Below are 14,961 nucleotides of genomic sequence, written 5' to 3' on the forward strand. Positions count from 1 at the left end.
AAACATCAAAGGCATCAACAAATTTCTAGAGTCATAGGATTTGCCCAAATTGAATCAGGAAAATATACACAATTTAAACATAGATTTTATAATAGAAGACACCATCAGAAGCCTGCCAACCAAGAAAAGCCCAGAACTGGATGGATACACAGCCGAATTCTACAAGACCTTTAAAGAAAAACTAATACCAATACTCTTCAATTTTTATAAGGAAATAGAAACAGAGGGAGCACATCCAAATTCATTCTATCAGGCCAATATCATCCTGATTCCAAAACTAAGCAAAGACATATCAAAGAAAGAAAACTTCAGACCAATATCTCTAATGAATATAGATGCCAAAATTCTCAATAAAATTTTGGCAAATCAAATACAAAAACATATAAAAAAGATTGTGTAGCATGATCAAGAGGGGTTCATCCCAGGGATGCCAGGTTGGTTCAATATACGGAAATCAATAAACATAATTCATCACATCAATAAACTTAAAGATAAGAAACGTGATCATCTCAATAAATGCAGAAAAAGCATTTGACAAAATACAGCACCCCTTCATGTTCAAAACACTAGAAAAACTAGGTATAATAGGAACTTATCTCAACATCATAAAAGCTATCTATGCTAAGTCCCAGGCCAACATCATTCTAAATGGAGAAAAATTGAAAGCATTTGCTCTAAAAACTGGAACAAGACATGGATGCCCTCTCTCACTACTTCTATTTAACATAGTTCTTAAAACACTGGCCAGAGCAATTAGAGAGATGAGAGAAATTAAAGGGATACACATGAGAAAAAAAGAACTCAAATTAGCACTATTTGCTGACAATGATTCTATACCTAGAAGACCCAAAACATTCCACCAGAAATCTCCTAGAACTAATAAATAAATTCAGCAAAGTAGCGGGATACAAAATCAACACCATAAATCAAAGGCATTTCTATATATCAGTGACAAATCCTATGAAAGGGAAATGAGGAAAACTATCCCCATTTACAATAGACTAAAAAATAAAAATAAAATATTTGGGAATCAACTTAGTGAAAGAGGTGAAAGACCTCTACAACAAAAACTACAGAATACTAAAGAAAGAAATTAAAGACCTTAGAAGATGGAAAGATCTCCCTTGTTCTTGGATAGGAAGAATTAATATCATCAAAATGACCATACTACCAAAACCACTATACAGATTCAATGCAATCCCAATCAAAATCCCAATGACATTCTTCATAGAAATAGAAAAAGCAGTCATAAAATTCATCTGGATTAATAAGTGACCCAGAATAGCTAAAGCAATCCTTAGCAAGAAGAGTGAAGCAGGTGACATCACTATTCCAGACCTTCAACTATACTACAGAGCAATAGTAACAAAAACATCATAGTATTGGCACCAAAATAGACTGGTAGACCAATGGTACAGAGTAGAAGACACATAGACTAACCCACAAAATTACAATTATATTAGACAAAGGTGCCAAAACATACACTGGAGAAAAGATAGCCTCTTCAACAAATGGTACTGGAAAAACTGGAAATCCATATGCAACAAAATGAAATTAAACCTCTATCTCTCATCATTCTCAAAACTCAACTCAAAGTGGCTCAAGGACCTAGGAATTAAACCAGAGACACTGCATCTATTAGAAGAAAAAGTAGGCCCAATATCCATCATGTTGGATTAGACTCTTATAGAGTCTAATTTCCTTAATAAGACTCTTATAGTGCAAGAATTAATATCAAGAATCAATAAATGGGATGGATTCAAACTAAAAAGCTTCTTATCAGCAAAAGAAACAATCAGTGAGGTGAATAGAGAGCCTACAATTTAGGAACAAATTTTTACCACATTCATGTCAGATAGAGCACTAATCCCTACAATATATAAAGAACTCAAAAAGCTAAACACCAAAAAAAGAAATAGTCCAATCAATAAATGGGCCAAGGAACTGAACAGACATTTCTCAGAAGATGATATACAATTATTTAACAAATATATGAAAAAATGTTCAACATCTCTAGCAATTATAGAAATGCAAATCAAAACTACTCTAAGATTTCACCTCACTCCAGTCAGAATGGCAGCTATTAAGAATACAAACAACAATAAATGTTGGCAAGGATGTGGGGGAAAAGGCACACTCATACATTTTTGGTGGGACTGCAAATTGGTGCAGCCAATATGGAAAGCAGTATGGAGAATCCTTAGAAAACTGGGAATGGAATCACCATTTGACCCAGCTATCCCTCTCCTCAGTCTATACCCACAGGACTTAAAAACAGCATACTACAGGGACACAGCCACATCAATGTTTATAGCAGCACAATTCCCAACAGCTAAACTGTGGAAACAACCTAGATGCTCTTCAGTAGATGAATGGATAAAGAAAATGTGGTACATATACACAATAGAATATTATTCAGCATTTTGAATAAAATCATGGCATTTGCAGGTAAATGGATGGAGTTGGAGAATATAATGCTAAGTTAGCCAATCCCAAAAAACAAAATGCCAAATGTTTTCTCTGATTTAAGGATGCTGATTCATAAAGTGATGGTAGAGGGAGGCTGGGAGTACTGGATGAATTCTAGATAGGGCAAAGGGGAAAAGGGAAGGGAGGGGAAAGAAGCAGGCATGGGGATAGGAAAGTCAATGGAATGAGACAGACATCATTATCCCAAGTACATGTATGAAGACAAAAAAAAAAAAAAAAGGGCCAAGGGGCTGGGATATAGCTCAGTTGGTAGAGTGCTCATCCCTCGAATCGCACAATGGACCCTGGTTTCAAATCTCAGATCACACACACACACACACACACAACGAAAAAAAAAAAAAAAAAGAAAAGAAAAAGAAAGAAAGAAAGAAAGAAAAGACAGTGCCAGATTATCCCAATTGTAATGCAAAACATTCCAAATACATTGTTAAAAAATAAGTGCTGGCAAGGATGCTGGAAAAGAGGAACTCATACACTGTCAGTGGGAATGTAAATTAGTATAGCCACTAGAGAAATCAGTATACAGGTTCCTCAAAAAACTAAAAATAGAACTACCATATGATTCAGCTATACCACTCCTTAGTATTTATCATAAAAAATTAAAGTCAGCATACCTTATAGATAGACGCATACCTACGTTTATTGTGGCACAATTCAAAATCATCAAGTTATAGACCCAGTCTAGGTGTTCATCAATAGATGAATCGATAAAAATGGATAAAGAAATGTGGTATATATACACAATTAAGTATTTATTCAACCATAAAGAAGAATGAAATTATGACATTTGCAGGAAAAGTAGATGAAACTGTGAAGTTAAATAAGCTAGACACAGCAAGACAAGTATCTTATGTTTCTTCTTATATGTGAAAGCTATAAGGAAAAAGATATCTAAAAGATAGGAGATGATTAGGGTAGAGGAAGGAGATTATGGGCTACAAAGGGGAGATATTGGGGGAATGAAACTGATCAAATTATATTGTATGCATGCACACGTATGCCACTAATGGAAGTCAGTATTCTGAATAATTAATATGTACCAATAAAAAAAGGTCTTCAAGAAAAAAATTGTTATAAAGAATAAAATGCAGACTCACAGAAAGACAAGTACTGCATAAATTCACTATTTATGAGACATCAAGAATAGCAAATACACAGAAATAGATAATAGAATGGTACTTACCAGGAGCTGGGGAGGGGGAAATAGGGAGATGCTATAAAACAGGTATAGAGTTTCAGTTATGCAAGGTGAGTACATACTAGAAATATGCTGTACAAGTGTGCCTACTATAAACAATACTGTATTGTACACTTAAAAATGTGTTAAGAGCATTGTTCTTACCACAATTAAAACAATTTTAATTAAATAAATAAAAAGTGAAGGGCAGAAAGCAGGAGTCAGGATATAGGAGTGGACAGTGAGTTGGTGAGTAGTCAGGCAAGGCCTCCCTGAGGAGTTGACATTGGAGCTGACACTCACGGATATGAAGGAAACAGCAATGCAGAGAAGCCAAGAGGGGCCTGCGAAGGAGTAATGTGAGAGCAGAGGTCTGTCAGGAAGCAGAAGACTCTCAAAGGGACTATGTACAAAAGTACAGAGAGCTTAAGCTAGCTACAGAGGTCCCTGGTGAAAGCTGTGGTCATTGGTAAAGGGATGCAGACAACCCCAGGTAACTAGCCAGGAAGAACGGGGAAGTTGACACCCTGAGTAAACATCTCCTCCCCTGTCTGTCTCTGTCTCTCCATCTCTTCCTCTCTCTCTCTCTCTCTGATCTACCAGTGCTTCCCCTTAGCCAATTCCAACAGGAGGCCAGGAGGCAAGAGTAAGCATCTATTGATGCAGTTCTTATCATCATCCTACTGACACACAGAACAAGATGAGAAAGAGAAGTGTCTGAAGAGCAAATAGAAGGATCAGCATAAACACCAAGTACAAAGGTACACGATGGGAAATAGCTCAGCTTGTTCCAGGAAGAGAAGGGCCATTGTGCTTCAAGGAGCTTCATAGACAAGGTACATGATGAGGGCAGAGAAGACACTGAACACTGATCACTTGTGGCCTTGTATGCCAGGGCAAGGTGCTAGTATATCATTCTGTGTACAGTGGAAAGTCTTTAGAATGTTGGGGTGGGAAATCTCAGATTCTCACACTTTAAAAGACCACTGTGCCTGCTGTGTGGAGGGTGTACCAGAGGAGCAGTAAAGGCGTAGCAGGAAGCAACCAGTATAGCGGAGGTATAGTGAACTCACCCTGGAATTCAAATGCACAAAGAAATGAGACGTCTGCTTTGTCTACAAAAGATCTGCTCTTATTCATTAGTTCTTATCCAATATAGGGAGATGTTTTAATCAGCTTTTCGCTGCTGTAACCAAAAGATCTGACAAGAACAACTTAGAGGAGGAAAAGTTTATTTTGGCTCACTGTTTCAGAGATTCAGTCCATGGTCACTGACTCCATAGCTTTGGGCCCAAGATGAAGCAGAACACTAAGGCAGAAGGGCATGGTGGAGTAAAGCATTTCAGGAAGCAGAGAGAGGTCTGCTCTTGAGTTTCAAAATATAAACCCCAAAGGCATGTCCCTTTCTTCAGCCACTACTACCCTACCACAATTACCACCCATTTAATCCATATCAGTGGATTAGTTCACTGATTAATTTACCTCATATCTAAACCATAAGAGAAAACAAAAGGGAAAGGGGAAATCTTTAGAACAAAGCAATTTAAATCTGCCTCCGGTTAATTGTGCTTCATCACTAGATTTTGGCATCTTCCCTGCTCTGACAGCAGGACAGGGGCAAAAGAAATATGGATGACCTGATGTTAAAACACGGGGAAAGAGTCCTCAAAACTAGGCAGGGTCCTCTGGTTGTCCAGCAGCATCCATGTCCCCCTTGTTGTTTGTCCTTGGTGGTATCAGTAGGATGACAGCTGAAGCTGTGGCTAGTGTACATCTTGGTTTGTCCTGCCTCTCAGCTCAGTGGGTCCCGGGAGCTGCCTCATTCACCTCAGCTCTCACTGACTTTATGGGCCTATCTCAGCGCTTCTAGTCCCCCATCTCAACAGGCCCAGGTAGGCCCTGCTGGCTCTCAATTCTGCATTCATGTCTTGGGAAAAGAGAGGAAGACCTGGGGATAGACTGTCATTCTCCCAAATCACATCACTGAATTTATTTCATATGGTCACCCTCCAGCTTGGCCAAGAAAATTCCTCAGGGAGCTTCCTGGTGTCCACTTCCCAGTACACAGACTGAAAAGCTAAGAAGAAGCCCCTCTGCCCTATTTTCCTCCATGTACTTATCAGAGTCCACCCTCTCTCTAGGTAACCCAGAGGGAAGATCAGAATACCTAAATGACTTTCTATCTTCCCTGTCTGTCTCCCTCTGTCTTCTGTCTCCAAAAACCTATCCAGGTTGGAGAGCAGGTTTCATTATCACAGCACTTATCTCCTGAACTCCAATCTTATTATTGAGCATTGATGGTTGTTATGGGAAAATTTTATAACCTTTCAGGTTAATCCTTGCCATATAAATGGAAACTAAAAACATTTATGAAATCCTTTCTCTCCCTATAAAGACTAGCTTTCAAGCCTTTTGTCTTTTTGCAGAACCCATGTTTTAATATCTGGAGAAAAGTTTAACTTTTTGCCTTGTATTCTTTATCCACTCTTGGAGACAGATATATTCAGGAAAAAGAGAAAAGCATATTAAATTTTTCCAAAGATGGCCATCATTTCACCTGTCAAGACGCTATCTGAAAATTCTGGGAGAAAAAACAACCAAAGCTTGCTATCTGGTAGAAGTGGAATGGAGAGCAAGAGATGGGAGAGAGACACATTTAGGAAATATTTCAGAGGTAGAACTTCAGAATTGGCTGATGGACTGATCAGATGGTAGAGAGTGAAGAAAACAGGGGAGCCAAGAATGACTCATAAGTAGGCAATAGATTAGCCAGAGGGTGGTCTACTTTACTGGAATAAGAACTCCTAAGGAAGAAACAGGTTTGATGTGGGAAACAATGATTCCCTTTTATCTAGTAAATTTGAGATTCCAATGAGACATCTAAGTACAAATGTCAAATAGGTCACTCAGAAGAGAGGTCATGGATGAAGATAAAAGTCTGGAATTCATCACCAAATAGATGGGTTCCTTGAGGCCCAACACACAGCACAAAGAGTGTTATCTGTGCAGAAAAAGCACCAGGCAGGAAGCCTCTGTAAGCCAGCCCATGGCAGGACAGGGAGGAAAAAACCCAACCAATCCCAACCTACCTCAAGACATGCTCCCTCCAATATAGCAGAGCATTTAAGATCCAGCCACTACAAACCCATCTCAAATTAGCAATATCCAAAAAGAAGAAATTGCATTTGGAAATGGGTCATCATCATTATTTAAGCTTTTTTTTCCAGGGGAAGTTGTAAGTACTTATTTGATACCAGTATCATATAGAAAATACCCTGTGAAGCAAGAACCCGATAAGAAACAGGGCTTTCTCTACCAGCCTTGACTCTGCTATCTACAAGGGGGCTTGTAACACAGACATATCAGCCCAGAAGTAACCTGGAGGGTGAGCTCTCCAGCTGTTCAAAATCACCTGTGGTGTGGGTTTTCGCCATGCACTCTAGCACATTTGTTGGGTAGGAAAAGGTAAAAAAGAACCCATAAGCTTCTCTACCTTAAGGAAGGTAAAGAGACAACCTAGAGAGGCAGACAGAAGAACAGGTCTGAGAACTGTAAGGACGAATACTATTCCCAATGAAACAGCCCCACCTGCTGAACCAAATTTCCCTTTGGGTAAGGGAGGAGAAGGAAATAAGATTTGAGTCCTTTTCAGGAATTGTTTTTACATAACAACTATAACCTTCTTACTCCCTCTAGAGGTCAACTGGATAAATAACATGTCTGTAAAAGAAACCACAGCTTCATATTTTTCAAGGCACCTTTCTTTATCACTTTAAAATAAATATTAGAGTTTAAGGGCAAAATAAGAGCAAGAAATTAAAAGTTATCTGTCACTTTCCACATACCCTGAAATTTGAAGCCAAGAAATTGGGAGGTGGGGAGGGTGCTCTGCAGGCAAGGCCAAACCTATAACATGAATGAAATGCTTAAGATTGACCTCATAAGATGGGAAAAGATGCTATACTGCATTAGTCTCCACTAATATATTTTTCCAAAAAGCTAATTGCTTATTCTGAAAATGAGAAGATGGTGTTCCTCTTCAGATCAATGTGGTCTTTCCAAAAGGACAATGTCTGGACTATTTCAGGTTTTCTGAATTTGAATGAGGACACCATTGTTGCCAGGCAACTTTGTTCTCTAGATGTAGGTGCACATGAAAAATAAAGTACCTCATAATTTCAATGAATCTATTCTGGCAGTAATCATAATATCACAATTTGTCTACCTAGATCCAGCATCTGAATAAAGGAAACAAGTCCAGGAGCCAAGGACAATAAACTAATTAAGCCAGTGCTCATGAGGCCATTCTTCAAGGCTTCAATGCAGTGGTTCAAAGTAGCACTGAGACTAATTTTAGAAAGCTTCACTTCAGCCTAACAATTTTACAATAGAACAGACACTGATAACATTTGGACAGAAGGAGTAATATCTCATAGCTGTGGGTTCAATTTGGGTAACAGCCTTTTATAAATACATAGCCAGAAGGTAAATTTCTCTAGCATTCAAGATTATTGCTGCAACAATTAACTATTCTTTCAGAAGAACAAATACCAACCCAGAACATTATTTGTGGCCATAGGCAATGAACAGATAACATAAATTCCTCTGGTATTTTCCACATACTTAAAAAGTACACTATGACAAAGTACAAAATTAGCAAAAAGGAAATTTTAAAGGTGATTCAGTGCAATTTATTATATGATAAAAATGGCATCTCAAGTCACTGGGGCAAAAATGGACTTTCAACAAAGGATATTAGGACAAGCGAAAGGCCATTTGGAGAAAAAGATAAAATTAGATCTGTATTTCAACCGCACAAAAGAGTGAATTCCAAATGCATCAGAGGTCTAAGTGCAAAAATAAATAAAACTTTACAAGTGCTAGGAGAAAACATGAAAAAATGCCTCTTCTATCTCAGTATACAGACTAAGACTTAAACTACAGAGGCTTTCATTAAAGTCCTATAGGATGTAAAATATTGATAAAATTATCAATAAAAGACTGACAATTTGACCACATAGAAATAAAATATAATTCAGAAAAAAAAAACCCGACATAAACAAAAGCAAAAAGGACAACTGACAAAGCAGGAGTAAAATATATTTGCATTAGACATATCCCTTATATGTAAAAGCTCTTGAATACCAAGGGAGAAATTACCAAGAACCCCAATATAAACAGATAATTTCCCCAAATTATATCAGTATCCCTAAAAATAGATAGATAGATTGGGGCGGGGGGAGACAGAGAGAGAAACGTTTTAGGTTTAAATTTATAAAAGAAAACAACACTGAGATACCATTTCTTATCTATTAGATTAGCAAAAATCGAAAATGATAATATATTCTTTTGACAAAGCTGTTGGGGAAATGTTTTTATTCATTGCTAGTAGGAATGAAGATTGGTACAATGCTTTCTGAAAGAAAATTTGACAGCATTTAATTAAACTAAACTAATGAGATGGTTGCTTACAGAAAATAAATGGGTACAGGACAGAAAAAAACTAGGAAAGAGAAACAGGATAGTAGTGACAATGGGAAAAAAAGAAACTTCCATACAACATTTCACATAGCCACCAAAATAAATAAACTTCAATAAAGCAGGTTTGGGGTAGTTGGATCTAACACATGGACTTAACTGTAGTACAGATGAATAATAGCCTCCTAAAAGATGGGCAGGAGACAGCAACTCAGTATTATGACTACTATGAAAGGAAGTGAAAACCCAAGGAACTGTGTGTGAGTATGTTTGGGGCTAAGATACACACATAGACTTCCAAGCTCTATCTTATGAAAAGACTAGCTCTAAGATCTTAGTTTCTAAATATCCTTCTCAGTAAATAGAACCAAAGCTTATAAGAAAAATGGTTGATTCCAGGCCTGAGACAAGAAAACTGATGCCAGAAAGGAAATGCTCAGAACGCACAAAGGAATAGACACTAACCAGCAGAAGTTCCCTGTGGCTAAGCTAGAACCACTTTGAACAATACGGTGGAATGACAGCAAAGGACTATGCCCATAAGTGCAAACTGATAAAAATAAATTCACTTTCCAGTTAATAAATAAGGAAGGAATGATGAAAAGAGAAAAATCATCATTAGGAAAATATATTGAATAACTGTTGCAAAGAACCATCAATGGAAAAATGGGCAAAAGTAAGATGAGAAGCAGGATACTTTTAAGCATCTCCCTACAAGATACTTACTAATTACTAAATGAAATGTAATCACCTTACAGTATAGAAATATGGCATACAATATCTCAATAAAGTGATCAAAGTATATATCACCAATAACAAGACAAACTGAAACCAGGTACTCCTTGACATCATCACACACTGAGAAGGGCAAAAGATGCATGATCTCACTCTACTCATGAGAAAACATCAGACAAACCCCAATAGAGGAATAATCTATAAAATAACTGACTAGTACTGTCCAAACATGTCAAGGTCACAAAAGACAAAGATTAAAGAGAGTACAGAGATGTGACAATGAATGTACTGTTGGATTCTGCTACAAAAGGACATTGTTGAGAAAACTGTTGAAATCTGAATAATTTATTTAACAGTATAGCATCAATGTTAATTTCCTTATTATTCTGTTGAATAAATATAAGAAAATGTTGGGTTACAGGTATGTGGGAACTCTGTAAGATTTCTGCAAGTCTTTTCTGTAAGTCTATAAACATTTCAAAATAAACTGGTTCCATAAGGTGAAAATATCTCCATGTAGCTCACTTCTGAAGGGGGTGATCATGTGGCATACCTTTTAATTATTATTGGACTTAAGTTCTGCAGATATTGATGTGTTAATTATGCAGGAAGATTATTAAACAAAAAAATCAAAATAATATATTTTTTAAATATCATAAAATAAAATATAGAGAACTGGAGTAGAGCACTTACCTCATATGCACAAGGCTCTGGGTTTGATTCCAAGAACCACAAAAACAATAATAAAATAAAATATAATCCATTTGTATAGCAGTCTAGGAAAAAATAAGAATAATATTGTGCTACTTATGATATTTCTACTTTCAGAGATATTATTCTAACTTTCAAGTCCATAAATAGTCACTGAATGTATAATATGTGCTCTAAACTGAGTTGGGTCCTATTAAGTTCAGAAAACTTTAATGGACATCTCTGATGCACCACAAATAAGAGGTATAAATCCTTTTGCTCCCACCTCTTGGAATTAATGCTTGTATGGCCAGCCTTAACCAAAAGAAGGCAAATACCAATGAATAAATATTTCCCTTTTCTGTTCCCCAGGCAAAGCAGTCTGAGACAATATTTAAAATAACACCCCCTCAAGAATGAACAACACTCATCCATAGGGACAACTCAATTCTACATCACACTACTTCCCCCCACTTGCTGTTCCATTGCCGTGATGGCTTAGTCTAGCTTAATGGGATTACTTTCAGAGAAACTATGTGCTCACCAGCCTCAAAATACTGATAACAGAAATCTATAAATCTGCAAATGTGAACAATGTATCCCAGAGTAGATTGACTGTGAGGTAATCCTTGGGGGAATAATAGAATAAACCAAGAGAGCATTTCGTATTCATGGAGAAAGAACACCAGGAAATAAGTCAAGTTGGGTTGTCTTACTGCCACATGGAAAAAGACTGAAATGACTACATCTGCCCTGCCCAAGGACTTCTTATGTACGTGCACCCTCAAAGTAGTCAATTAGCAACAAAGATGAAAAATAGAAGCATTTTGATGAGAGGAAAATGGAGAGGTATCTCAAGTTTGTTTATATCAAAGCCAAGTCCTACTTTTTTTTCTTTTAAAGAAAGAGTTCCCATGAGAAATGCTGGAAAGGCAGTATTTATAAAAAGAAAAAGAAAAGAAAGAGAAATCTAATAGAAGTCTAATGAGCACCAATCATCCACAGGAACAGAAAAGGGGAAAAAAAAGAGAAGTCTAACAGAAACAAAATCAAAGCAAAACTTCAATTTGTCATTAAAAATAAATTCAACCCTATTGCTAATTTTTAACAAAATAGCTACCTACCTAATAATTTATACCAACAGTCACATTATTTTATATTTTGCACACAAAACTTTTTTTTGCTGTTTTTTTCTTCTCATACGTTTCCCCCCACTGCCTGTGTGTGTGTGTGTGTGTGTGTGTGTGTTGACCCAAGAGCTCATGCATATCTCTACCAATGAGCTATACATGTCCACAGGACCCCCATACTTCCTTTCTTTATGATGATGTTTGTTTGTTTAAAAGATCTAATAGCTATTTCCCTTAAGAAGGAAAGAGAGGAATTATGAAGCAAGGCTGTTAACCAGTCTCCAAGTTCCTTGTTGCTGTGAAAAATCATCTGGAGATAGCCAAGCACTGAGCATAGTATGTCTTCAATCTGGTCTTCAAGAAATAAAGCAAGGTTTTGAGGCTAACTGGACAAGAGGGCCCCTTCTAAGATGAATGACCCCTCCCAAGTATTGTAAACACACACAATTTTAGTGTAAATGGAAAGAATAAAAGTACTGTTTGACTCAAATGAGTTCACGTTAATCACCTTCACATTTAATACTACTGAGAAGGATGATGTTTAAGTTTCTAAATGCCAATCTCTTAAGGCATGTTTCCTCAATATGTCAAACCATGTTGCTTCAATTTATCTTTTCAGTTTTTAAACTATGGGATGCAAGCTGTTAAGAAATGTAAGTCTCCTAAAATATTTTCTAAAATAGTAAATCCCACTTCAATAAGGCCAAGATCATCACATCCAGTTACACAGCTTGTGCACTGCACAAACATATGCAGTCAAAGGAAACCTAAGGGCCAAGAAGGGTTGGGCCCCCAAAAATGCATGAAAGAAATTATATATATATGTAAATCTGTACATAATTTCAGGGGATTCAAGCCCTATGAATCCAAGATCCTGGGATAAGAAACACCTGCTGTTTCATTCTATCCAAATAACTGGGGTTTGCATTTTACCATATTGACTGAGAATTTCTTAGAGTCAATCATGCCTCAGGCATAAAACTAATTACAAAACCTTTTTCAAGGTAAAAAGAAAATTTATTGTACCAACTTAATTAACTATATTGTACTCTGATACAAAACAAACTTTTATTTTCTCTACAATTTCTCTTCTCAGAAATGACTGAAAAGGTCACTCTAACATTGCCTTATAAATTTAAAGACAAACATTACAGAAAGCATATCCAGAAGCAAAGTCCTAACATTTGTAACTTTAAAATATTTGTATCATTTTAAATTTTCACTAAAATGAGAATTTATCCATTGTGACTACAAGTTATAACAGTTTAAATGAGTGAAGTGACATAGGAACACATATACTCAGCTGCAAAATCTAACAGATTTAACAGTAATATTTGACATTAAAAGAGGAAAACAAAATTGCCACACGATTTCAGGATACAGCTATAAATTTAAATTTCAATTCTGTATTTGTGACATCATCACTTCTATGCTTCAGTGTAAAGAGGGCCCCAAAGTAACAACTGAATCATCTTTTATAATAAATAAATTGTTACTCTTTAACTTTCTCAAAATATCACTAAAGTAATAGTAAAGAGATTTTTTTTTAAATTAAGTATAAATCCATAATATCAAAAGAATACTTCTGTTTCAGGCAATTTAGTGGAGTGGATAACTTGAGAAAAACTCCTTTGACAAATGCCTAAAAGTTTTGGGTAAATATATATATTTTAATGACTAAATTCACAGCTAGGGCCAGTTACCATGGAGCACACCTGTAATCCCAGCAACTGTGGAGGCAAAAATAAGACAATCCCAAGTTCAAAGCCAGGCTCAGCAACCTTGCAAGGGCCTAAGATATTTAGTGAGACCCGTTCTTAAAATAAAAAATAAAAGGGGATGGGGAGGTAGCTCAGTAGTAAAGCATACCTGGGTTGAATCCCCAGTCTGGAAAAACAAACAAATAAAAAAATCATTGAATTTTGAAACCCAATGAAGAGATTAAATAGAAGATTAGGCATGGTTAAAGAATAAATTTGAAAACAGTTCTGAAGAAATTATCCAGAATTAAGGAAACAATAATAAGGAAAAATTCTTTATAAAAGGGAATTTAGTGGAATTCATTAGGCCAAAAGGAGAATGTTTAATGTAACTAATTAAAGAATACAAGATAACAGAAAATATAGGAAAGAGGCAATAGTCAAAGATAAAATAGTTAAAAATTTCCCCAAATTAGTGAAAGGTAAAAATCCACAGATTCAAAAATCTTGAATAATCCTAAAAAGCTTAAATAAAGAGATTTACTTCTAGACACTTTAGAAAACAAAGGACAGATCCTAACAGCATCTGAAGGAAAGAAGGCAGATCACATAGGAAGAAGTTAGTTCATAATTGGCTTCTAAACTTCAGAGGATCTGCTCTAGGAAAATATTAAATGGAGCCGAAGAGGTCCATGGTACAAGAAACATAGGTGAGCAAAATAAATGAAAAATACATAGGAAAACCTAAACTAATATTAGCTGCATAAGGCAACAACAATAATATCTATATTGTGGGGTTAAAATATAATAAACTAAAAAAAATTAATAGCATATGATTTGAAAGATAGTTAAAAAGTTAATAACTTTAGAATTTGTTAAGTTAAACATGCTTGTTAGAACTTTTATGACAGGAGAGGCGGGGCGGAGCCTCTCGCAGCCAGAGGGCAACATTTTGGACTTCTTACCAGCTCTCCAGGCAAACAGCAGATCCTCGGAGGTAAGGACACGGGCACAGCAGCAGGACTCACCGCAGTAGGGCTTGGAAAATTCACATGCAGCTTAAAAAAATAAAAGAGATCCCATGGAAACTTCCTCAGTTTTCCCAATGGTAATATCTTGCAAAACTATTGTAGAATATTGTAGCCCAGACATCAAGAGCCAGAACATTTCTGTTACTGGATTCCTAGGACAGATTCATGACTGGCGATCCAACACATCAGATCTGGCCACTCTTCCAAAAAATTAAACAAAACAAAAAAAAAAGAATTCATCTATGCCCTTATCAACTGAAGGGAGTCTCCTGGCTAGCCCAGCGCTTTCCCTATTAGAAAGGCTGCATCCTGGCAGATGAGTTGGGCCTCAGTAAAACCTGCAAGACCTCAGGACAGCTGGTGCCAAAGGTGAGCAAGGAGTTTAACCAAACTGGAAAAAGAAAATGGGCCAAGAAAGAAAAGGAACAGGGGAAGAAAAGAGAAAGTAAAGATTTCAGGGAAGGAACATGGAAGCTGGAGGGAACACTGTGGTAGATCACCACTCATCAGCATGTGCCCCCTGGAATGAT

At 36.6% G+C, this 14,961-nt stretch overlaps 1 protein-coding gene across 4 annotated transcripts in view; it reads right to left on the reverse strand.

The window, feature by feature from the left end:
- The window catches only part of Tmx1 (thioredoxin related transmembrane protein 1), a 64,072-nt gene that overhangs the window by 26,142 nt on the left and 22,969 nt on the right, over positions 1 to 14,961 (reverse strand). For 2 of the 4 annotated variants that reach the window (XM_015490822.2, XM_048798594.1), the window contains exon 8: positions 14,208 to 14,458. In XM_015490822.2, the coding sequence (XP_015346308.1) occupies positions 14,223 to 14,458 (236 nt within the window). In that variant the 3' untranslated portion in view covers positions 14,208 to 14,222. Of the gene's footprint in view, positions 1 to 13,374; positions 13,431 to 14,207; positions 14,459 to 14,961 lie in introns of those variants that run through there. The other 2 variants (XM_048798592.1, XM_048798593.1) reach the window with 2 other exon arrangements.

This window comes from Marmota marmota, unplaced genomic scaffold, assembly GCF_001458135.2.
Source record: "Marmota marmota marmota unplaced genomic scaffold, marMar, whole genome shotgun sequence".
NCBI classification, from domain to species: Eukaryota; Metazoa; Chordata; class Mammalia; order Rodentia; family Sciuridae; genus Marmota; species Marmota marmota.